Source organism: Crocodylus siamensis, chromosome 2, assembly GCF_052110815.1.
Source record: "Crocodylus siamensis isolate JL-2025a chromosome 2, ASM5211081v1, whole genome shotgun sequence".
Classification (NCBI taxonomy): Eukaryota; Metazoa; Chordata; order Crocodylia; family Crocodylidae; genus Crocodylus; species Crocodylus siamensis.
In genome coordinates, this window is record NC_143396.1 from 20,360,466 (window position 1) to 20,387,059 (window position 26,594).

At 40.9% G+C, this 26,594-nt stretch overlaps 1 protein-coding gene across 1 annotated transcript in view; it reads left to right on the top strand.

The window, feature by feature from the left end:
* The window catches only part of RGS12 (regulator of G protein signaling 12), a 160,902-nt gene that overhangs the window by 58,035 nt on the left and 76,273 nt on the right, over positions 1–26,594 (top strand). Inside the window, exon 4 of the mRNA XM_090035491.1 lies at positions 21,161–21,182. Coding sequence (XP_089891617.1) covers positions 21,161–21,182 — 22 coding nt within the window. The remainder of the gene's footprint in view (positions 1–21,160; positions 21,183–26,594) is intronic.

Genomic DNA, 26,594 nt, shown 5'->3' on the forward strand with positions numbered 1-26,594 from the left:
TTGGTTCTTGATACCCATAGGATGTTCCATGCTTCTCCCAGGCAGTGAGTGTAATGTTAATCCTTCCCAGTTTATGCAGTCGTTAATGTCTCTTTTTCTTTCAGTTTTATAGCAGGGCCTCCTTTCTATGGGTTGGATTCTTTTCTTCATTCCACATTCTGTTTAATAGAACTAGAAAGAACTGGAAAACTATTTCATTGCCTTTTAAAAGCATCACTTCAACCAAATTATTCTCTCCTCTCCAGCTGCTTTCCCAGTTTTATATTTACTGGTGGCTTTTCCGACTTTGGCTGTTGTAATGTCTTGCTGTGTTTTTATTTTTATTATCTTTTAACCTTTGATGATTGAATCTTGTAAGAACCATCTCCTATTTGCCCTCCTTCTTTCAGTTTGTCTAGAAGCTCCAGACTGCCTACTTCCTTGTAACTCTCAGCCTGTGACAACACCTTCCAGGGTGCCAACTCTGCCTTAAAGTTTCAGGCTCACCAGACTAGACAGCTAGCTCCAGGTAATGGGATAAGAATCCTCAGGGTAGCTGTGCTTAAACAAAAATCTTTAAAAAAACAGCTTGGATGGGAAATTGCAGAATAAGAAGTTGTCAACAAACCGGGTGGTATTAACCTGGATCGCAACAGGACTATGGATTCTTATCCCTTTCCTGTATTAGATGTTTACTCTCATGTCCCTCCAAATTTTTAAAGGTCTTGTTCATCTTAACTGATTTAATAAGTCCACTTCTTTCTTCTATTAGTAGCATCCTCTCCCTTTGCCCCTTTCCTTTCTAAAAGCGTTTCTTTCTGCCAGGCCATTCCTAGCATCTGAGGAAGTAGAGCATTGCCTTTCAAAGTTTATGCCCTTCTGAATCAGTGAGATTTTTGGATGTTATGCTGTCCTACCTTCTGCCTGAATTCAGACTGATACAGCTAATCACCTTAGTGATAAACATATATAGAAAAAGATTTCTAGCTATCCTCTCCAGAGGGCTTCAAGTCAACAAACAGTGTATATGAAGGAGTGATTTCTTGTATAATTTCATTTTGGAAAATTTCTGCAGTCTATAAATTATTTTAAAAATCCAAAATGGTAAGAACACATTTTCTCCCCAACACTTTCCTCACACCATCTAAATAAAATAAGTCTGAACTCTGCATAATTTTTATGTAAAATATGCTAACAAATAGATTTAGCTCAATTTAATTTAATAATGATGTATACATCTTGAACTAGGTTTATATTGGAGACTGAGATAATAGTAACTCCTAGGTATTCTTATAGACCCAATCCTGGAAAGCATTTCTATTCAGGAAAAGGCATGTATTTTTAAAGCCAATTTTGTCCCATGAGACTTCAGTACATGTGCAAATGATTTCTTGAATAAAAGTGATTTCTTAGTTTAAGACCATTTTTACTATGCAGTATAAGCTAGTATCTGTTTAAATAATTTGGTATATTTTTTAGATTTTAAATTCTTGTGTTTTAAATTTATTTATAAACCGCTTGTCTTGACATTTTCTTTTAGTTATCATTTGTTCACCTGTTATTTCATTCTAAACACAAATTACATTGTTCTTACTTTTGTATTGAGCCTTTTTTTATCTTTCCTGGTTTAACTGACTTTTGTCCATAACCTTCACTTCTTTGACTTAACATTGCGACCTTTAACCTTTCTCCTTTCATCCCTCCTACTTTTCCCCTTATCTTAATACAAACCAATATGTAAAAGGAGGCATCTGGAGCCCATGGCAGTGGTGGTGCTGTTGATGGTACTGTTGAGAGACTACTTCTCTACAGAGGGGGGCTTCAAGGGTGTGTAGAGATTTAATGTGAGGACCTCTACTGCAAGGAGGTGCTAGGAGTCCAGTGTCCTTAGCTGAATCAGTAATCCCAGTTCATTCGAGGAATGGGGAAAGAAGTAACCAGTTGGCCTTATATTCCCCTCACCCTTCCTGCCGCATACAGCTATTTCTGCTGCTGTGCAGTTTATTTTTATCAGAAGAAAAAAGAGTGTTTATTGGCCACCCTGATAAGTGCATGTTAGGGCTTCTTTCTCCTATAGTGCTACACTGAGGGATAATATTAAGCTGGAAAGACTTGTCATTTGACTTGAGACTGATTGAGATTGATGATGAATGATGATTGTCCTGGGTTTTGACTTGGCTCAAAACAGCTGCGTTATTGTGCTTCTGTCACTAGATAACCAGGGAGAGCACACTGCCTGCAGGCTTATCCCGGTAGTGAACCACATTTAAATAAGCCATAGTTAGCTTACAGATGCACAGGGGTGTGTGTGTGTGTGTGTGTGTGTGTGCGCGCGCGCGCGCGCATGTGGCGGGGTGGTGCTGGGTGCAGCGTTAGCACATTTTATCTTGCATACTTCACAGGTAGGCACTTGCAGTGGGACAATAGGTGTGAATGTTTTTAGGATCCAGGGACAAAAGGCTTTTTCTCAGAAAAAGTGTACTTGTCTGTTTTCAGATTTAGTGGCTAGGGAAGTGTTTTTTGTGAAGTAAGAACTCTTTAAATGTGTTGAATTGCCATCTTTAGAGCTGGATTTTTTTCTCTCCCTAGTCATAGAATAGATGAAATACAGCAGCAGAAGAGCAGTGCAGACTTCACATTGTTGTGATACTATTTAGCCTTAATTTAGGAGAAGTAGTTTCCGTTCCTTACCACCCCTCTCTGCCCCATCTCCAAATTAAGCCTTTGCAAAAAGGATGAGATTTAAGCTTGTTAGCTGGGCAAGCTGTGTTTGGGTTTCTTTCTGATATTACTTAAATATCTCTGCAATATTCTGTTGAGCCCCTGTGGTATTGAAATGGCAGGAATCTTGTTTCACCAGGAACAGGATTCTTGGCCAGTTCAGTGCCTTACTCCAAAGAGCATTGGGTACGATGAATCAATTGTATAACATGCACACGTAATCATGAAGAAGCGTGCACTTACATGCCCAGGAGCTGGAAGTTACTTTAAGCTTAGTCCTGCCAGCATCAAGTATTCTTATTGATTTGGTGTTAATTTGGATCTAAAAACGTATTTTTTGAACTTAAGTTGATGACCTACTTCATTTATGTCCTTTTCATGTTAGAGGAATAAAATAAAAACAACACGTTTTGTTTGGAAGGGAAGAATGATGTTGACTCAGTACCTAAGCATGTTTGGACAAATGCTTCTAGACTAGATACCTTACGCCCTTATTAAATGAATTTTGCATTAGCGGCATGTTGTTGGATTTACAGAAGCTTTATGGTTTTGTGGAAGCTGCCTAAACAACATTTTAAAAGTTTGAGCACAGACAGCTTTTTTCTTTTGATGGGCAGATACAGAGTTAGTATTGAATCTGGGCGGGGAATGTGCTGGGGGGAGGAGAATGGGAAGAGGTGGTGGTAGGATAACAGAGAGAATGGTTTTATTTTTTTTTACCAGGCTCTGAAGAAATAAGTATGTGTTCAGAAAGGGCGTGATAATAAAGTTAAAGGGACTGTTTCCTAACAATGAGCTATTAAACTATTTATACATGGAGAAAACTTTCACTGAAAGTCAAGTATCTGTAAGTATAAAGTTTTGTTTTTTTTAAAATGAACAGAAAACAGGAATGTGGCTGTAAGACTAGATTTCAGAACTAAGAATCTTTTTGTAATGAGGTGTTATAAAGAGTATTTTTAAGGATTCATTGAGTTGTTAAAGAGGCAAAGTTTGCATTTCGTTTATCTTTATAATACAAGCTATAACAAAAAAATCTTTAATGATGTGTTTTCAATGTACTGCTATACATTATATTTAATTAATAGATTTTATAGGAATGTGGACTGTACAATAATTGTAAAGCATTTCTAATCAGCTTTTTTGGTCAGATTAGCAGTTATTTAATTTTTACTAATTTTCTATGAGTGTCTTTTTAAAATCAGATATTTGCTGATGGTCACAGCTGTTTTCAGCTGTGCAGCTGAGGCCGTCTTTCTTTGATTTGGACATGAGTTACCAAAATAAACACGTTGCTTTGTACAGTATTCACAAATATATAACTTTGAGATACCTGAACATTCAACATATTTTCTCTTAACCTTTACTAATCCAAATCCACACATTTTGAAAATGAAAGGAAAGGCTAGTATTGGGTTCTGACTTTCTCAGGTCTTATTCTGTGTCTGGGATTTCCATAAAGTCTATTTTTTTTTTTATCCTAAAATGAATCAGCAAAAAGGCTCTCTGTTCTAAACTGAGAAATGAAAGATTTAGACATACTAGATTTAAGAAGAAAAGCAATACCCTGACTGTTTTACTACTGGTTAGTTCTTAAATCCAAATTTACATTCAGGGGTTCCTAGAAATCAGTTGAAGCTGTAGATTGAAGGGAAATTCAAAAGCATCTTGATGCGTAAGAGTGATTTGTAACTTAATCATATCCTCCTAGCATGTAATATAATTTGAATTTACTGCTGTGTTATAATTCATTTTTAAAATTGCTCTTCAAGAAATGCAAGTGACAGTCATAGCTGTTTGTGGCATAGTTTTATCTGTGGAGTGAGTTTAGGTATCTGAAACCTGAAACATTTATAATCTGTTTGAGAAGAATGATTGAATTTACCACACACAAATACATTTTTTAAAATTATGTTAAAGAGCTAGTTTTTAGAATCAACTTATTATTGAAGGGGTCAAAAGAGTTTTTAGATATTTAAAATATGTCTGGGGACAGTGTTTCTGTTGGTTCTGTGTAAGATTAGATCCAAAGAGATATTTTACTTATAAAAATGTGTGCAAAAAAGGAAGTCCTACTAGCACTTGTATTTTAGGTTGACAGCAGGGGGCACTCTTAGCACTGATTTGCATCAAGCTTTCAAGTTTTTCTATATTTATGTTATTGGATGCTCAGTATTTAATAAAGTTTGCATTTGAGTTGGTTAGATAAAATGTAAATTCAAAATATTTTGTTCTATCATACATTGGAGGGACAAATATAAATTTTACATTGGCGTTCTTTTTTTCTCTGCTTAATTTACTTGTGAGGAGCTGGGGAACCCTTGGCAAAAGTAGTGTGGGACAGTTCAGAAAAGGTTTAATTTAGTTTTTCTATTAAAACAAAATTCTTTCAAGTAGGGTTAGTGTGTTAGCTTTGATGGGCCAGGAAATACATGTGGAATGGGTGGGTTTTTTGTTTTTGTTCTGGTTTCTTTTGTGTGTGATATCTTCCTTATGTCAGGGCAGTGTGTGCCTAAAAGTTTGTCTAACTAGCTGCTGCCAAAATAGGATCAGGCAAAGCTTTGGTCTTAAACTAAAAAGCAGATTCTTGTAGTAAATTTGGTGTGGTAAGTAGGAAGCACTGATAAGTCTGCTTAAAGATCTTAATTCTCATTAACTTTATCTATTTTTACTACCTGACAAAGAAAATAAATATTGATAAGAAAGCAGGAGCCAGAAAATACTGTTAGGAAAACTTTAATTCAAAGAAATGCCTTTATTACATGGAGCAAGAAGATACTAGAAGAAACATAGAGTATGTATAAATAAAACTCAAGTTTCTTTGAAAACAGAGGCCATGGTTTTTTGGTGATATCTTTTATTGGAGCAACTGTGTAGCTGGAAGAGATGTTAGGCAAGCTTTCAGATGCAAAGTGATCTCAAGTAACTGCACTTTGTTCCCAAAAGATTGTCTAAGAACTTTCCCAATGATATACTTGGCCCTATAAAAATAGCACCCAAAAATCCTCGTCTCTAGCCCCTGTCATATCTGCTTTCTTGCAGATTTTCAAACAGGTAGGCAGAAGAAAAAAAAATGGGGATCTTTCCAAGAGGGAGGGGAAGACACCAGGGAGGGAGAGACTATTTCTGGGGACTAAGTCTTTCCCCACATTTTAGTTTCTAAGCAGATGGAAGTGGGCTTAGAAATGTCTTCACTTGTATATCTGAATTAGTTGCTTTAGAGCTGTCATGTCATGATTTTATCACATTCTATTAATAGCTCTCTAAGTTAACATTCGCTCAGTATTATAGGGACAAGTCCTTTGGATGTTGACCTAGTTAACGTGTGAAATCATGTAACATTTTGAGTATGATAGTTATGGAGATGCCCTGGACAACAATAAGGGGAAAAGACATTTTTAAAAGTTTAGGGTCACGGTTCCCCCTGTCATCAACATTATCAGGTTAGCTTTCAGGTGCAGCCAAATAGGCATTCATGGGACCACTGTACAGAAAAAAAATGTGGATGTTGGAATGCAAGGTCATTTGGGTGAAATAAAAAACAGCAACTTTAGTGGTCTGCTTACGGTAGAGGATTATTAGGTTTCCAGCACCTAATACAAGTGCCTGGAAAGCATTATAAAACATTGCCCACACCAAATGTTCCTGAAGTTGGTGCTCCATTACAGTTGCATCAGCTACATGCAAGTCTTGCAAAGGCCTCCAGCTGCATGTGTTTCTTTCAAATCATTCTGGAGCTAATGTTGATAGGAACATGCGCCTCCTTGCTGCACTGTACTCTGCACAGCCAGTTGGTGATGAGCAGTGGTAAAAGTCTTCCTTGTTTTGTGTGTTGTCAAGAGCATCCACAGGAAAATTCTCCTGGAAGTCTCTTACCTCCACATACTCCTTATTCATCTTAGGTAGAAATACACCTTGTCACCCATGTAAGGATGACTGGTTTGCTCTTGCAAAAGCTGCCCACTTGTGCCATCCAGCTGTACTAGCATTATGCAATATGCAATTTATAAATGAAAATATGTTTCTGGTAGTACTTGTCTGCTTTAAAGTTTTCAGCTTTCTCTTCTGTTAGCCCCAATACCATGGATAATTTGCATCTTAGCACTCAAAATAATGGAGCATGTGATATGGGAAACAAATTTATTTGAAACTTTAATCTTGCTGCTTCCAAATCTCTTTTCCAAGCATAGGCGGTAGAAGGCCAGGGCTAACAGGGCTTAGCCGCCCCCAAACTAATATTGCAGTGGCCAGTGTCAGCAGCTGCGCCTGGTGCCACTCAGCATGCAGCCAAGCCAGCGCTCCACGTGTGCTCAGCTCTGCACCTCCACTGCTCTAGCACCACTGCTGTGCCGTGCCCAGTGCCCCTACCATGTGCTCCTCTGCCACTGTGTACTGCACCAGCACGCATGGGCCCTGCAATGGCCCTGTGGAAGGGAGATGCAGGAGTCAGCCCCCCAGATAATATTTACTCAGTCCCCTCCAAATCATATTTTCTCCTGCCACCTATGTCTCCCAAGTGTTACTTGCACTGATAATTAAAATGCAGCTTAAAGGATTTACTGTGGTTTGTCCATCCAGATTAATCTCAGTTTACAAAATATAGATTTTCCAATTAAAAAACCTATATCTGTGTCTATGAAATGTTTGGGTCATAGGCCTTTGTACCTCCTCAAATGCTGTTTTGTGATTTGTCTCAATGAAATTATGAACATTAGGTGATTTCAATATTAACAAAGACAGTGTATTGTTCAATTCTTAGAACAGGAGATGAAAAAAAGCTGAAGTTCTGGGTCATTTGCATCTGGCACTAACGGTGTAGTCTTGGATACCAAGATTAAAAAAACCCCAAACCTCCCTGTCCTCAGTTTGTCTCTCTTTAAACTCAGGATATGTGTGTGGTTCACAGGATACTGCTGAAAGGTGGAATTTATGTTTGTGTAGTGCTTTGAAGGCTACTGGTGGAAGGCTGCATTAGCCATTATTAACTTGTAATTGTAGTGTTTATGTTTAACAGTAAATTTATGATTGTTGCAAAATAACAAATGGAGATTTTTGTGTGTTGTTCTATATTGATTTATTTGTAAAGAGCAGTAGACTTCATGGAATTCGCTACTGTTCTCAGATAAAGACATTGCTGTAAAAGGCAAGTTACAGGGTTTCTTACACTCTTAGATTCACACGTGCATTTTTTGTTCTGTTCTTCCTACCTAAATGGAGCTGCCCTTGATCTTGGTGAGGCATAGTCACATGGCATAAGTGAGAAGGATAGGATATAGTTAAAAGTTGCTCTTCTGGTCAGAGAGCAGTTTTGCCCTGATATGGTAATGGATTGCTTCCAAATTAAACCTTTTATGGCCCATATCCTTGCCTTTCTGATCTTTTATGAGCTAGTTGCATTGCTAAACATGTAAAAACATACTAAAATGCTTTACTCCATTCTGACCTGCACTGTATAAACATCTGAAAATAGTAGTTAGCTCATGGAAATGTTTAGCTATAATTAAGGTGATTAACAGCAATGCTTCGTTGAAAGGAAAGTTATAGGAAGCGGTTTCATTGAATAAAGGTTATCACACGCCCAAACTTCATTTTATTGCCTTGATTTGTTATAGGAAATGCTTTAAATGAAATCACAGCATGATGTATATAAAATTATCTAGCTTTTTGTGAGAGATAATTGAGATCTAATCTGAATCCCTGACGAACCACAGCTTCCTGCAGTGGCCTGTTGCTATGGGTAACATAAAAGGGAGTAAAATAGAACTTCATACGAAATGCCTTTAAACTTTGCTGGCATGTATAGGCATGGAATAGGCTTGAATTGTATATTATCGTCTTGGAGAAACTGATGTGTTAAGGAAATGTTTTTTCATCTTAAGGGAAGATGAATTTAGGAAGAGTACTCTTAGGAAAGATAACTGCTGTTTCTTATGAAGAGCGGGTAAGTAATATACGTTATATTTAGCTAAGGCAAAGCACTGTTGCAGTGAGCAATTGGAAGAGTATTACAATTGGCAAGAAATTAGGAAAGGATATTATGTTCAGCTTCTGAATTACTGCTTTTGTTGAGTTTTAATCTTTTCTACACTGAATAGTTCAGAAACATTTGGCATAAAATGTAATTTTCTTAAACATACTATGAGGGGCAAATATTTTATTTTTGCTGAATAGGAAACTGCATAGACAGCCAGCCTTACCATATAACTCTAATATTCAAATGTTCTCTAACTGAAAAAACAGAATTGTGACAAATTCTTACAGTACTCAAAATTCAACTTGTTTGTATTGTACACCTGTTTTTAATGATTATGCAATATAAATCATATATGACTGTTATAATGATAATGTTTTATTTTTGTTTTGGTGAAAATCTGCATGCATTTTATTGAGGTATTTTTAAAAGTGCATTTAACTCTGTAGCTGTTTGATCTGTACATCATGATTTTGTTCATACACAAAAGTTATTTTCATAGGATCAGCTGTCTCTGAGAGGAATTCTGAATGTAGCAAGAAATGGTAGTTTGCATAGCTTGCTTTGTGCGTTTTCGTGTAAGGTAAAATATATGACAAAAATGCATAACGTTTTGAAGAACAGGTATTTAAATAACTATTTTAATTGAGTACAGTCATACAAAATATATTTTTCCTTGAATTGTTATTAATATGCGTGCACCTTTTTCACAGAGAATTGAAAGTAACAACCTATTTAGTGTTCCTTATTTAGTTGGTTTTAGTGGTGATGAACTTCACAAAATCCTACAGCAGAAAATCAGCCACAATATTTTTAAAACTAACTGACGGTTAAAAAAAATATTGTTTAGCACTACTGAGATCAAGAAATATGCCTAAGTTTACTTAAGAAAAAAATGCAAAACTAATGTCTTTAAAAGGTATTTAATCAGAAAGTATAAATATGATATGGTTGTACTTTTGATTACCTAATCTTTTATTTTAGAATTCTGTTCCCAAATTATAGGACAGCAACCCCATAAAGAGTATGAGAGTTCAGAAAAAAAATAAAACTTTTGCAAGTGTCCTAATTGAATCAGTTTAAAATTATAAGACATTGGTGCACACTGTAAGTTCCCTGGTGAAGGAATCTTGGCAAAAGTGACTTGGGGTGGTTTAGCAAGAGGTTTGATTAGAACTAGATGCAATCAGAAAAGCTGGTATGTGAAGTGTTGTCTATCGGGTACATGGTTAAGCATGTGAAAGAAGACTTTTTATTGCCTGCGTCTATGTCTTCAGTATTTGTCTCTTAGAGAATGCAGCTAGCCTCAGCCCCTAGTTATGTGTATAGATAACTTGAGTAGTTTGGAAAGAGAAGGTAGCTGACTTGGATTAGAGGAACCATTTCTTGACATGCAGCCTGTCCTAGTTAGGGGTTATAGTGGTTTGTTATAAATTAATGTAGGATATAATTAGCATTTTCCCTCTAATAAGTTTAATAAGTCCTTAGCACAGAGGTCAAACTGTTCACTGGCTAGGACTAGAGATTTGGTATTCTGACAGTGAGAGAGGCTGCTCATGGAGCCAGGGGATAGTGAGCAAATGGGATCACTTTCAGCAGTTGCTTTTTTTAACAGTTGGTCATTTTACTTTTTTTCTTTGTAAATAATAAGAAAAATCTAGTGTGTTTGGAAACAAACCGTTTCTTCTGTTTTATTCCATTTCTTGTTAATAAAAACCAAGTGAACTGTTATATGGGCAGTCTCATCCAAAAGACCCCAAAGAGAACTGAACTTCATATCCCTGGAGAGAGGTGCTGAAGGGTAAAAAGTGAGGTGTGTTGCTGTCAGGTTGTGGTAGAGAAACTAGGGCTAAAACCAAAAAAAGAGGAGATAAGAATTTGTAGAGATACATTTCAGAGAAAAAAAATCATGCTGTTATTTACTGAATCAGTGCTTGGGGCTCAGGTGCCATAGTGGTTCTGTCATAAAATGGTGGCAGCCCCAAAATGTAAAGTTTCAGTTAGCAAAGGACTAAAGTTTGGTAATGTAATTAATACCAATCAACTTGTGTTTAAGGGAAATATTTTAAAACAAAGTTGATCCAGGTCCCAGAGCAGCTGAAGCAGGTGCTATGTGCAGCACAGTTCCATACCAGCTTCTGGGGGCACCATGTGTGGCATGGATCCTGAAGCTGCCAGATTGAGCATTGCAGGCTGTTCAAGTCTGGTGGGGGTGGGTGTATAGCACATCACTGCTCTGGCCGGTCCAGGATGTGGTGCCTGCCAGCTACTCTGGAGTGGGTGCTGTGGGCACTGGATCCAGAGGAGGAAGGGGGGATCGGGTCCATAAGCCTGTTAGTTCAATCTGGCCCATGGACTGGCCCTGTGTTATTCATCCAGTTTATGGGACCACATGAGTTTGAGATCTCTGCCTTAATTCAAAACTGTAGTGTGTTCCTGAGTAATCCCAACCAGAAATATGATAGTTCAAAATTGTTACGGTATTTAGAAAACAAACTTCTATCCCTGAATATTTAACTTGAAGATTTTTTGAAACCTTAATACATTAACTTTTTTATTTAAATTGACAGTGTCAACATGATTGAGGCTCACGTGTCATCTTTGATATCTTTACAGTTTGTTCAGCAGAGTGAGGCATGTAACACTGCAGAAAATGGTAGATGTTCCTGCAAAGCAGACATATTCTCATCTTATACAACCTAATCAGCTACCGAGGTGGAACCAGGGCCCATATCAAACAATACTTCTGTGCCATTTTACTGATATAACTTAAGCTATCAGAAGAAAACTGCAATAAAACCCCTTAAAATAATGACTGACCAGTTTAATAACTCACTAGAATTATGTGTGCTGCTGCTATGTATAATCTATCAGTGGCATGCATGTAAGTTGTGTCATAGAGAAGTAGGGCTGGAAGGGACCTCCAGATGCCATCTAGTCTAACCTCTTGCGTTATCCAAACCATTCTATGCAAATCCATAAGATAAACTCCTCATAAAACTACCGTAAACTCTGACACAATGTAAGGCGTCATACCCTAACCTGCCATAGGTAAAGCAGGGGAACCATGGCAGCTAATGTTTTGGTTATATAAAAGGTTGTTAATAGAGGCTCAAGAGAGCCCAGGTAGAGGGCCACACCTCCTCCTACAGGGGAAGGCAAAAATCCCCACAGTCTGTACACATCTGACCATGGGTAAAAATCCTTCCTGACCCCACATCTGGTGATCAGTCTGACCCTGAGTGGGCAAGACCCTCTAGCCAGAACCTGTGGCTTCAGTACCCAACAGGAGCATTGGCACAGCCCAGTCAAAATCCACGGCCTTGGTTGCAGCCAACACCCAAATGCTTCTGAGGAAGGCTTAACATAACCTTCAGCGATGGTGGGTTCACAACTTCTCTAGGCAGTATGTACCACTGCTTTACTGTTATAATAGTGAAGTTTTTCCAGATACCCAACCTAAACCTACTTTGCTGCAATTCCAAGCCATCGGTCTGTTTCTTACTCTCTGCAGCAAGAGAGAAAAGGCATTTTCTCTCTTCTTTATGGCAGCTCTTCAAGTATTTGAAGACTGCTGTTATGTTCCCCCTTAAATGCCTTTTCCATAAACTGAACAGGCCTAGCTCCTTCAGGTTTGCCTCGTGTGACTTGTTTTCCAAGTGCTTTATTATCTTTGTCACATGATTCTGGACCATCTCCAACTTCTCCACATCCTTTTTAAAACGTGGAGCCCAAAACTGGACACAGTACTCTTGATGAGGCTCACCACCTCCGACATCTTGCACTTAATGCTTCTATTGATGTATTCAAAAACTGCATTTGCCTTTTGTGCAGCTGCATCCCACTGCAGACTTGTGTTGGGTCTGTGATCCATCAAGATTCCCAGATCCTTTTCCATAGTGCTGCCTTCCACCCAGGTGTCACTCATTTTGTAGTTGTGTTTTTGCTTATTCTCCCCCAGGTGTAGTGCCTTGCATTTGTCTGCTGAGTTTCAGCCCAGCTTCCCAGTCTTTTGAATTGTGTTCCCATCCTCTAACTTGCTCACAATCCTTCCCAGTTTCATATTGTTAAAGCTTAAAATACTTTCTCTAGCATCTTTTTTTGTTTTTTTTGTAGGCAGTGAACATTAACAATACTATGTACTTGTCTTTGAATGCTCAACTGCACTAAGGACTGTGCAAAAGGCGGAAGCATCATAGTTATTGCCTTCAGATATGTGTGAATGCCCATTTTCCTTCACTTGAATGACTGGTTGGTCTAGAATCAGTTAAAGCAGGTAGGAGGTTCTCATTGTAGCTGCTCTCATATTTTGGCCTGTTAGTAAATGAGACCAAGTCTGTTTTAAATCCCATCTGGGGAAAAAATCAGAGCCATAATGGACCCTGCCTGGATTAATTCTGTAGAGAGACTGGAAGATTTTCAAACTTTGTTTCCACCTGTAGTCTTTTAATCATTGACATGATTAAAAACTTGCCTCCTAACATCATGTAAATTTGTCACCTAGCCTACTATACTTAATTGCATGCCATTCCTTTTAGCATTGTTCCACAAAAGAGAATTATAGAAACAGAAGTCTCTATGCTAGGCTAGGCTGTTCATAGGGACAGTCTGACAGTACAAGGATTCTGATCTGTTTAAGAGAAAGTCCTTCACATGTTGAGGTATGTATGGCTGTATATATACATTCAAATAATCTTGGAGAATTCTCCTAGCGTTGTTCTCCTGGTAGAAAAAGTTACCAAGAGCCACGTGTAAAGACTTTTGAATGTTGAGGCCCTGAAAAGTGGAGAGTTTGCAGTGCCAACACTGCAGCCAGGTGGGTGGAGGGCCCTGTGTACACATCTCTGTGTATTTTGCAGGCTCCCTTAGTCTGTCTAGTGACAGATAGTAGCAGTACTCATTATCTGCCTGTGTTTCCCTGCAGCACAACAGGCATTTATAGACGTGCTCCAGGAGTACAGGCAGGGGCATCTCTTGGAGCGTCACATGTATCAGTGCCCCCCTGCTGAAAACTGGCGGCAGGGGCACGTTAATTAAGCTTGTTTGAGCTTTAGTTGAAATGTCCCTACCACCATTTTTCAGCATGGGGACACTGATGCACGTGATACTGGGGTCTTCTGGAGCATGGAGAAAAATCCTGAATGTCTGTACACTCCCTGTTCTTCCACAGGAAACTGAATGTCTGTACAAGGTTTACATAATGAGCATGCATCGTTTCTCTCATTTTCTTAAGAAATTTTCAATTTTGAGACGTGTAAAACAGCAGCATTGTTGTTTGTACATATGCTTTTGAAGGCTTATAGTATACTTGCCAGGCTTCAAGGGATAGAGCAAAAGTTGGTGGGGTCATGCTACATTGGCTCTTTATTTAGGATATACGTTTTCACAGTGCACTTGAGAAGCAGGGCTAATTTAGCCTGAACAGAATGCTGTATTGACATGGCTGTACTGCTTATCTAGACATGTTCTTTCCAGGGAGTCTGAAAAATGGAACAAATCTTTTGAGTTTTTATGAACCATATTGTCATGATGAGCTTGCCAGTAGCTATTTCTTTCCTTTGCAGAACATGGTTCAGTTTTTGAAAAAGTGCACTGTCAGACCATTTTTGTCTAGTTTGTTTGCACACACCTTGGAACTGCTAAACTTACAAAGGCCTGGGCTAAGTACAGACATTCAAAAAGTCCGAGCTTGAACTGATTCAGTCTTTGCAGGTTAGTCTAACCTGTGGAGATTAAACTGACGAGCAAGTGAATAGACATTCACTTTTGATTCTGGAAATGTAGTCACATGCTTGCAGTGGCTTAGGCTAGAAGCCGGGAAGCACTAGAGGGAGCTTTCCCTTCCCTTCTGCAGTGGCTGGAAAGCTGGAGGGAAGCTGAGCTGAGGAGGGGGAGGGAGTGGGCATGGCCAGGCACAAGCAGGCTGAGCATGATTGTGGAGGGGTTTAAACCCTCATCCTGGCCTGCAGAGAGCCCAGCTAGGGACTGCCTGGAGGGAGAAGGGGGAAGCAGTCCTTGCCAGGCTTCTCCCTGAGCGCTGGAGGGCATGGCCAGCCAGAGGCTGAGGCAGCACCTCAGGTGAAGTGGGGGAGGGAGTGGGATTAAGGAGCGGGACTCCAGCCAGGATCTGCCTGGCTTTTCCCCCCTGCTTATGGCTTAGCATGGCCTGGGACCTCCAGAGCCCTTCTCCCATCCAGGGGGCGATCCTGCTATGCCTTCCCAGCTGCAGAGGTGGGGGTTTCACTTGGGGCAGCCCAGGAGCAAAGGCCAGATTGGGGGGAGGGAGCAGAGTGAAACTGGCCCCAAGCCCAGGTGGGGACATGCACCAAGCAGAGCACAGAGGGATTGCAGCAGTGGTGGCTCCATCCTGGATGTGAGCCCAGCCTAGGAAGGGCAGGGAAGGGGCTGGAGTGTGTGTCTGAACTAGCTTGGGGCAGAGCCAAGCTGAGCTGAGCATGCAGATGGGGGAGCAGCTCGTGCCTGGCGGCTCCTTCTACCCACTGGAGAATGGCACCTGGGCCAGCCCCAGCCTGGCCCCTGCAGAGGTGTGCATGGTGCAGGCTCGACCCAGCAGTGCCTAGAGGTGGGCAAAGTGCCAAGAAGCTGGGTGGTGCGATGTTGGAGGCTGAGATGCCAGGCTCCCTCATAGGCTTCAAGGTGGATGGGTACAAAGGCTCCTTGGGCATTGAGGAGGAGCTGGCTGCACCTGCCACCTCTGTGTGGCACTTGCTAGATGGTCTCAGCCTTGACCTGCTGTTCCCCAGGCACCGAGCTAGTTGTGCCCTGCTTGCTCTTCATCTACGCAGTGGCAGCACAGTGTCACTGTATGCACCAGGCATGGGGTGGTATCACTATGGCTTCCCCGCTGCTGTCTGCCCACCTGGTGGCGCAGGTAGTGCAGGTGGTACCTACCGTTACGGCCAGTGTGGGTTCCCTTGACAGCAGCAGCAGTGGGGAATTCATAGGGGTAGTGCCCCGTGCCTGGTACATGGGGCTGTGCTGCACTGCTGCTGACTAGGAGGAGAGTGAGCAGGGTGCAGCCATCTCAGCGCCCAGTGGCCTGGGGTATGGCAGGTTGGGGTTGAGGTTATCCAGTGAGTGCTGCATAGTGGTGGTGGGTGCAGCCAACTCCTCCTTGTCACCTGGGGGACTTTTACACCTGTCTACCTTGGAGCCTGTGAAGGAGCACAATGCCTGGCCTGGCTTGACCTCCAACATTTTACTGCCCAGCTTCTTGGTGCCCTTGCTCAGTTCCAGGCACTGCTGGATTGAGCCCGTGCCATTGCAGGGGCTGAGGCTGGCCCAGGTACCACTCTTCAGCATGTAGAAGGGGTTGCTGGGCAGGAGCTGCTCCCCCAGCTGCACGCTTAGCTGGGCTTGGCTCTGAACCGGACTGGGAAGACACAGCGGGATTGTCCCCTGGCTGGGAGGAGGAGGGTTTGAGGGTCCTGGGTCGTGCTGAGCTGCGAGCAGGGGGTAAAAGCTGGGCAGACCCCAGCTGGGGTCCTGTGCCTGTGGGAGTAGGGAGGGAGGGGGGTTTAATCACCCTCCACTTGAGCCTGCTGTCCCATGCCCCCACCCCCTCCACACCAGCAGGGAAAAATCTGGCAGGACATTCTCCAGCCCTGCCAGGCAGACTGGACTGCATCCCCAGCTGGGTTCCCCACCCCCTTGGGAGCCAGTCTTCACGGCTCCATTTAGAGAACAGGGGGTGGGGCTAACCTAGCTCTGGTGGAGAAGGCAGCACAGCCCGGCTCAGGGCTGCAAAGCATCCTGGGATGCTGGGGGACTCTGATGCAACTTAAACCAGGAAGGGGTCTGGGACAGACATTGCATAAACCAGTTTGACCTAAATTAGTTAAGTCTGATGCTACATTCACCAGGTTTATCTTTAACTAGTTTCAGCCATTTTGAAAGTGATTTGTGTGCATTGAACTTCTGTTGTGTTACAGGTTTAAACCAGTTTCTGATACTTAAACCAGTTTATGTGTAACTTCTGTCCCTAGCCTACATGTTGCATTGCTTGGACATAGTGTTGTGGATTCTCCTTTGTATCTGTTCTCTCCTGATTTGTTTTCCTGTTTAAGTTGTCCTTTTTCATTTTGAAATAATAATTCATTCCCTCAAATAGAGAATATCCCTTCGATAATAAATTCTAAGCTAAGACTTCCTTGAACAAGACTGCAATCACAGTCTTGGTAAGCCTGAATTGGCTTGTTCACATTGTTTTTCCTCACTTCCTAAAGGTGGTGGTAAAGAGATTCTCAAGACTTGGCTGAATTTTAGGGACAGTAAATGCAAGATAAAAGAAATGATGTGTTTTGGAATTTAAAACAATCCTTTAATTTGTAGTACAATACAGAAATCATTGCTTATCCTGTCAGTGCTGGCAGAAAGTTCCCCACTATGATCACGGGGGATCGGGATCTATTAGGAACTAAAAAGAAGAATATTACAATATTACAGTGCCTTCTCAATGGACATCCTGATATCCAGGCAAACTGGATAATCAGGCTATATTCCTGCTGATGAAGACACTTCAGGATGCTTTTGTTTTTACAGGCCTTTCTTTTTCCTTTTCTTTTTCTTCTTTAATTTCACCAGGCTTGTGGTATGGGAGAATGGCTTTATTTTAAAATATTTTGGAGGCTAAGATCTTTTGAGTGCTTATCTGGAGTTGGAATGAATACAATTCAAATTTTTGCTTTTAGATAAAAGACTCTAGAATAGCTAACTTAAATCCTTATGGAAAAACAAAATTGCAATACTGACTTTTATATTAAGTAGCAAAATAAAACTAAAGATTTTCTAGAGTTCAAATAAATGCAATAACTTATTTTCTATTAATAAAATATTTAATGATGTTTATAAATGTCATTAAAATTGAGTACTAGCTATTAGTGTGATTAGCCAGGGTTGGTATGTGGTTCCATAGTGCTTGTTGTTTTATTTTGGGCAGGGATATTAAGAACGTTACATTTGTGACTGTTGTAAAAATTCAATCTGTGAATGTAAACTGTACTGGAATCTAAATAACTTTCCAGTTTTTCCTGGTTATGTAAGTGGTTACTTCCATCAAATAATCATTCTGTAGAAACACGCTGAACCAGATTTTGCCCTTTAGTTCTCAGGACTGCACATAAACATCCAAGAGTAAAATATAACCTCTAAAGTACTGAGAAGTTTTAAAACGAAGTCAACATATTACTTACAAAATCAGGTCTTCCAACTTTCTCTTACGGACAGATCTAGACAAGTTACAGTTGACAAATGAAAAAGTGTTTTGCTTGAATCCTAACTACACATACTTTCTGACAAAATATATATTGAGACTTTTAGGCATTCATAAATATGTTTAAAACATGACTACACATTCAAATGTAACCATTGCTAACCATATGAGGTACTAGTAAATTCCACTAAATTATGTGGATTAGGTTCATAGATTTCATAGACATTAGGGCTGGAAGGAACCTCGGGAGATCATCGAGTCCAGTCCCCTGCCCAAAGGGCAGGAAATCAGCTGGGGTCATAGGATCCCAGCAAGATAAGCATCCAATTTATTCTTGAAGGTGTTCAATGTAGGCGCTTGAACCACCTCCGCTGGCAGACTGTTCCAGACCTTGGGGGCTCGGACAGTAAAGAAATTCTTCCTTATGTCCAGCCTGAAACGGTCTTGCAGGAGTTTGTGACCGTTCGACCTCGTCATCCCTTGGGGTGCTCTGGTGAACAGATGTTCCCCCAGATCCTGGTGGTCACCCCTGATAAACTTGTAGGTGGCCATCAGATCACCCCTGAGCCTGCGCTTTTCCAGGCTAAAGAGTCCCATGGCGCTCAGCCTGTCATTGTAAGATCTGTTTTCCTGACCTGTGATCATGCGCGTGGCTCTCCTCTGGACTCTCTCAAGCTTCTCCACATCCTTTTTGAATTGTGGAGCCCAAAACTGGACGCAGTACTCCAGCTGCGGCCTCACTAAGGCCGAGTACAAGGGGAGAATGACGTCCCGGGGTTTTTGGCTTCATTTGGAAAAAATAGCTTATAATATATCACATTGTATAAGCTAGAGAAGTTACATGGAATTAGTTTGCAGGTTTTTTTTTTTAAATGGTATTCCTATTATGCACAAATATAAGGTATTGCTGGAAAATATCCAAGCAATAGGACAAATGAAAGGGCTTAAGACATAGATACAAGTCATATGCTTCAATGAAGTAGGACCAGAACAGTCTAGGGATTCAGTTTTGTCTGTAACAAACACTTCCTTTTTTAGTACAATTGGGTGTTGCCTAGGCAGATTCTGAGGTGTGTTTTTGATCCATTTTAGTTAATGTGCTAAAGGAAATGTTTTTTAAGCAGACAAAGCAACATAGTTTTTAACACCTTTTATACTGGTTAAACTGAAGGTTTGTATCACCGTTCACAGTGCTAAATTCAGTTAATGGAACCGTGTTCTTTTAATATTTACATTTTATTAGGCAGTCAGACTTCTTCAGTGATGGTAAAATATTTCTTAATTCCCTTTTTACTGGAAAAAAGATTATAAACATTAAGCAGGTAACCTTTCTGTTAACTGAAATATAGGTAAGATTGTTCAAATAATTGACTACTAGTACCATCTAATTTGAGAAGTAATTTTTATTTATTGGCTGAAAATAATCATATACAAAATTCTGGTGTGTTTTATAGTCTTTGAGCAATCTTCATTGCTCATGTTCTGGGTAATATTGTTCAGGTAATATTATTCAGGATGGTGACAGTTAGACTGTGCAATACGTGAACAAAACAAAAAGAATCTGAAAGCAGTCACTGTTCTGTTACTTTCTATGTATTAAGTTCTTTAGGAAGGTATCAGATCAGATTAAATTTAGAGCACAATGTGTTCATTTAAGCATGCGATTTACTGTGGTCGACTAATTATCTGTGCAGTAAAGCATCGTCATCTACATGTGCGGTGCAGTATTAGTCTACAATAAATTAATTAATTCTGCTGTAAGAGGCAGGGGCAGTACTATCTTACTGTTGGGGGGACAGTACTATCTTATGGCAGAGTAATTTACTGTGATCTATATGTGTAGATGCTGAGTGGGCATGAATTGTGCCCGGTCACCCCAGGCAGCAGGGGGCCAGCTAACTACATGCCTCCACCCTGCAGCACCCACATGCCCCAGCCAGCCCCTCTGCCACCACCCAGCCTCCCTCCCCCACCTCTGCTTTTGTCCCCTGCCACTCTGGGCCTGCTTCACCTCAGCTCAAATTGCTGCTGTCCCAGGCACATGTGTAGATGTTGCACCTGGGAGTAATTTTCTCTGACTTAAATTGCTCTGGAGTTTATTGCTTTGCATTATTTGTATGTATACAAAAAAATAGACCTTAAGAGGGGTACTTAATGCCTAAAAGGTTGTCCAACAGCTTTTGACTAAGGTGTGAGATGCATAATTGTGTTTGAAGTATAATTGCGCTATTGTGTAATTGTAACTGAAGAGTAATTGTCATTAGGCTTCACAGATTCAAAGGGAAAGATTTATTTTTGTGTAAGTTCATGAGAAGTGGGTTTGTTTTTTTTTAGTGATGTATGAAGGATGTATTGGCATTTATCTCACTTGGACAGAAAATTAGTCTTGATAGAAATTAGCTTAGGCTTTGACAAATTCCAGGTACACCCCTGCCCCAAGCCTCGTTGGACCACAGTTGAGAAAACAAACAAGCATTTGTAAGCTGAAAAAGGATCTAGTCTGTACTTGCCTCTATAGCGGTCTTAACTGTGTTTCTTTAATTGCCAATGAAAGGTAAAGAGATGGACCATAATTTCATCATTTAGTGAGTTCTCTCTAGTTGTTTGTCAAATAAAACTTGGATGTGCATGTCAGTATAGTTAGTTGAGATTCTCTCTCTATTTTTGACTAGCTGCATCAGTATAAAACATACATGTCTTGTCTCCACTTCTTGAATTTTATATCAAGATCACTATATTTGTGCTAGCACAATTTTTTTTTGCAGTGAAGACTTCCAGAGTTTCTTGCCTATGTTAAAACCTGAGTTTTAATTGTAAAACACATGTTAAAAAAGGACCTTTCAGTCTTTTAGTCACCGTAAGAGGGATAAGGAAGACACAGTTCCTTTTAACCTTTGTAGGTCATCTTTAAGAACACAAGTATCTGATCTTGGAAGCGTGTTCACACAAGTAACTTTATTCATGTAAGTTGTCCTGTTTGAACTCAATGTTACTACTCACAGGAGGAAGCACTTTGCCAAGTAAATATTTGTGGGATCAAGATACAAGACGGTGGTTTCAAGAACTTGAGAGGAGCTAACAGTTGTGAGAAAATCACTGCTGATTCATATAGACTGTCTTTCATATGACACCTGTGGCTGATATTATTTCTGTGATAAAGTGCTAAGAATGCTTTCAGTATCATGTGTTACTCAGAAGTTTCTTCTATACTGTCATGAAACTTATGTAACTTTTTTTCTCTCTCTCTCTCATTGCAGTCTGCAACTGTGTCTGATGGAGGTAAGTCAAAGTTTATATTGACCTATATCAATATTGGGAAAGAACCAAAGTTCCTACCAAAAGCAGTGGAGTAAAAAGCAATAAATAAGTTTCCTTGATAAGCATTGTGGACCCATCTTGCAACTGTTAACAGTACATTTCAATAGGATTTCAGTAGGAATTGTCCCCATTAATATATTGCAGGATTAAGCCTTAGGTGGGCATGTTGTGTTCCTTTGTTTATATGCAAAAATACCTTATGGCACTTGTGTCTAAATAAATGGAATTCATCATTTGTGGTATTTAAAGTTGAGTGAGTATAAAATCAGACACTAACTAGATAAAATCTTTCTGATTTCTTAAGTATTGTTTACCTAAGATAGTTACCTTGGCTATAGCACTTTTTTTATCAACATTTCATTTTACATGTTAAAACAAGTTTGCAGCTTTGCTTTGCAGAGGTAGCTTCTAGCAAATAGGTTATTAGTTATCTCAGAGTTTTTGTTGAAGAGTGAAGTATGTTTTTAGGTAAATAATATTATAAAATAATACGATAAATTTACAATCTGAACATACGCAAATCTGTCTGAAGAGCTCTCTGTTAGATAATGCTTCTGTCTGTGATATCCTTTGTGTATTATTAACAGTGAGGAAGTCCTTTAATTTACTCCATTTGAGCACTCTAAACCAAAATGTGAGATTGGTAAGGAACCATTGCTGTTTGGACCATTTATCATGCTGTGCTCCAGAATGAGAAAAGGAATTGTTTGAGCTAAGTTTAAAGATGATTTTGCTTTTTCAGGTTTTCATATGGCTGACAGTGTGAAAAATTTGGAAGAACTTTATTTACATGAGAATAACATTTTCTACCTAAATTGCAATTGGTGGCAGGTGAAGAAACTCAACCATTTGGAATGATTCTACACTGTTTTAGCATGATTCTAGCATTGTATTGGCCCATTCACAATAGCTATCCAAATTTTATTATAAACTAGAAAGTGCAGACCTCAGTGGTTTACTAAGCCTCAGTACAGCTTGTTGTTGCTGTTCTCATTGGGTGTTATTGACATTTTGTCAGTGTTGAAATCTGAGGAACTGTGGTGCCGGCAAAAAGTTACAGCCAGTCTTGTTTTAAACAATGACCACAGGCATGATTCAGTGGCAAAAGCTTGGCCAGGTTTTTTGTCTACAGGGCAGGGCTCTAACATACTTATGATCTGACACAGCGTTTCCCAACCTTTTTCACCCCGTGGCACACTTATATGGCCTCCCCACCACATGGCACACTGGGGTGGCAAGCTACTGAATGAATGGTGGGGGGGAATCAGATGGCAAGCAGCTGAACGCTGCTGACTGGGGGGGCGGGGGGGGGCGGTGAGTGGCAGAGTGCTGCAGACGGAGGAGAGGGAGGTAGGGAGCAGCAGGAAGCGGGTAGCACGGTGTATGCCCGTGACAGCATATTGGCACAACATGCAGACTCCCCTAGGCCAGTACAAAATTCTCATCGTTTTCAATTCTCCTTTTACAATGGTCAAAACAAATTATGTATTACATTCCACCTGACTATTTTAAACAGTCCTGTACCATGAGCTTGTTTTGCATCCTGATTTGGGTATTCCCATTCCAACCTTCTCATTCTGCTACTGCAGTATTCTATACACGTTGTACAGCTACCTCCACCACCCATCTTCTGGCAGGAGTGCACATCTATTCCACATGCCAAGTTTTGCTTGTGTAAGGGGTTCATGCATGGGTCAGTTTACTGGTCATGCCCCCTCTGGCCAATGCTTTAGCAAAGTCTTGGTGCAAGCAGTATATTGTATTGATCAGTGTTCCAGTGAGGCCTACATTCCCCTCCTTTTTTGTCGTCTTGTAGTGGAGGATGTCTCCCCATCATCCTGGAAAAGCATAATATGCAGACGGGAGATAACTCAGTGCGCTAGACACTGTTTGGAGGTTACCTTGGTATACCTATTTATACATTCATGGAACATTGATCGATCGATCTATTGATCCAACAATCTATCTATACTGCAAATGCAAAAACTTTGCTAAAGCATTGGCCAGAGTAGTATATGTATTGATCAATGTTCCAGTGAGGCCTGCGTAGCTTAATTTATACTTGCAATGGTTTGCTTCAACAGTTGTTTGTATTGGTCCTGAAAAATAAATCTTTTGCTTGCATTTTGCTCTTTTTGGCATTTTCAGGAATTTTATAACACTGTTTTACAGGGCAAAAAGGCACAATGATTAGAAAACCAAGTGGATTTAAAAAAATGTTAATCTCAAGATGGAGTAAGATCAGATTGATTCCTTCCTTTTTATTTTCTTATGAAGACCTTTTTTTCAACCTTATCATTTTGCAAGCCTTTATCCAGCCAGAGTTGAAGCAGCTTCCCCGCCACTCTACCCGCTTCTCCCCTGTGCTCCCCCAACTCCACATGCCCCTCCCCTGCTCTTCCCTGATGCCACCTGCCCCTTCCTTGTGCTCTTTCCTGCTCCATGCTCCCCCCAACTCTGCCTCAATTTTCCCATTCTTCCCCTGCACTGCACACCCATTTTTTTGCATTCACTTCCCTCACATCCCTTCCCCATACTTCTTTCTGCCCCACTGCTTCCTCTGCTCTGTGCATTTCCTTCCCCCATAGGCCTGTCCCCCTGCCATGCTCCACCCCTGCATCACGCATCCTTTTCCTCACGCTCTTCCCTGTGCTGCAAGCTTTCATCCCCTGTGCTCCCCCCATGCCATGTGCCCCTACCCTGCCATATGACCTATCCTGGTCCTGTCTGGAGCTGCAGCAGTTGCTTGCCTGGCCTTACTCAAATCTAAGACAAGGTTCCTACCTCCCGCCCCCATGCTAAATGGGGAAAACAACTTTGTCTATATATTTGAATAGATTCCTTGAATTCTATGAGGTAAATTGCAGATGGATAAGCATATGGTGGAAGTAGCTAGAGGTAAAAACTGTTTTGGTCTTATCATCACTAGAACTTTATATCTAGTTAACAATTAGTTAATCTAGTTATAATTAGTTATATCTAGTTAACAATTTGAGGCCTGTTTTATTTCCAGTGTCCAAAGGGATGGAAGCATGAAGGTAACGGTTTTTTGATGCTAATGTCACACCTGTTGAACTTCCATTTGTAAGGGGACTCTGGTTTCTCTTGTTTAGTGCTTTCAGTATTTTTACTAAAGTTAATTTTAAGTCTAGGTATAATTGAATTTTCACGGTTAATGCTGTAGAGTGTGGTGGAGTCGTGAAGTCTGAGGGCTGTGTAGGTTGCAGAGGTAAGGGAACAGCTTGTAACTTGCATAAGGTATTCTGCTGAGTTCTGTATTCTACTGTGTAATCAATCTTTTCAGCAAGCACTGGAGTTTTAACATCATATACTTTTTTCCTCCATTGTTAATCACCACTTAAGGGGCCTAATTTCTGTAAGCAGCACTAGTTATTCATTATTAGTCTGCATGTGGTTTAATATTTAACTACATAGAAAGTAAACTGGAAAGATAAGCAGAGAGAGTAAAATTTGTAAAAATGAACAGAAATAAACTCTTCACTCATTTCATTTAAAGCTGTATAAGGAAGAATTCTCAGATTTATATCTAAATGACATTTTTAGGCTTTCACTTTCATTAACAGTATTACCACACTGAACATTTTTCCAATTCTCTTTAATTTCAGCAATTAATTACTCAACCTGCAAAATAAATTCTATAAAGTTTTTCTGAGCTTTTTCAGAAATTTGCTGTAGTGTAACTACATTAATAATATAATTATGCCATGCATATTTCCCTTATCTAGATAAGCAATTTGAGATTTATTGACAGCAATTGTCAATATTTCTATTTGTAAACATTTCATAGATTTCATAGACATTAGGGCTGGAAGGGACCTCGGGAGATCATCGAGTCCAGCCCCCTGCCCAAAGGGCAGGAAGTCAGCTGGGGTCATAGGATCCCATATGATGATATATTTAAATCCATTCTCCCAGTTACAAGAGAAAGCATAAAAAGTTTCTAGGCATGTTTTTTTCCAGTTCCTGTGCCAGATTTAGGTATCTATAATAGAGGTCTGATTTTCCGGAGGTACTGAGCATTTACTGCTTCTATTCATAGTTTCATAGTTTCTAGGGTCAGAAGAGACCTGATCAGATCATCAAGTCCGACCCCCTGCCATGGCACGAAAGAGTACTGGGGTCAAATGACCCCAGCAAGGTGTTCATCCAGCCTCCTCTTAAAGACCCCCAGGATAGGTTCCAGATCCTAGCCGCCCTGACAGTGAAGTAGCGCCTCCTGATATCTAGCCTAAATCTACCCTCTGCCAGCTTGTGACCGTTATTTCTAGTCACTCCTGGTAGTGCTCGAGGGATCAGGGACTCCCCCAGTGCCTGCTGATCCCCCCTGACTAGTTTGTAACAGGCCACTAGCTCCCCCCTCAGCCTTCTCTTGTGCAGGCTGAACAGGTTCAGGTCCCATAGCCTCTCCTCATAGGGCCTGGCCTGCTGCCCCCTGATCATACGAGTGGCCCTCCTCTGGACCCTCCCCATGTTGTCCACGGTGCCCTGAACTGGAAGAACAGCTGCGGCCTGACCAGTGTCGCATAGAAGGGAAGGATCACCTCCTTGGACCTGCTTGAGATGCATCTGTGAATGCATGACAGGGTGCGGTTGGCCTTCCTGACCACGTCTCCACACTGCCGGCTCATGTTCATTTTGGCATCAATAATGACTCCAAGATCCTTTTCTGCCTCTGCATTGACAAGAAGGGAGTTCCCCAGCCTGGAGGTATGCTGCTGGTCCTTCCTCCCCGGGTGCAGTACCGTGCACTTCTCAGTGTTGAAACCCATCTTGTTCTCATCCACCCACCCCTGTAACCTGTCTAGGTCCAATTGCAGCCTATTCCTCACTTCTGGCGTGCCCACTTCTCCCCACATCTTAGTGTCATCTGTGAATTTGAAGAGGGTGCCTTTTACACCCTTGTCCAAGTCGCTGATAAAGATGTTGAACAGTGCAGGCCTGAGGCCTGAGCCTTGTGGGACCCCACTGCCCACATCCCTCCAGGTCGAAAATGACCCGTCTACCACCACCCTCTGGGTGCGGCCCTCCAGCCAGTTGGTGACCCAATTCACTGAGTAGGTGTCGATGCCACAGTCCCCCAGTTTTTTAATGAGAATGGGGTGAGAGACAGTGTTGATGGCCTTCCTAAAGTCTAGAAAGACTACGTCCGCTGCTACCCCTGCGTCTAAGGATTTTGTGACCTGGTCATAGAAGGCCACCAGGTTGGTCTGACAGGACCTGCCTCTAATGAACCCGTGTTGGTTGCCCATAAGCATAATCTCCCCTGCTGGCCCCTCGTGGATATGCGCTGTGATAATTCTCTCAAAAAGCTTACCCAGGATCGAGGTAAGACTAACTGGCCTATAGTTTCCT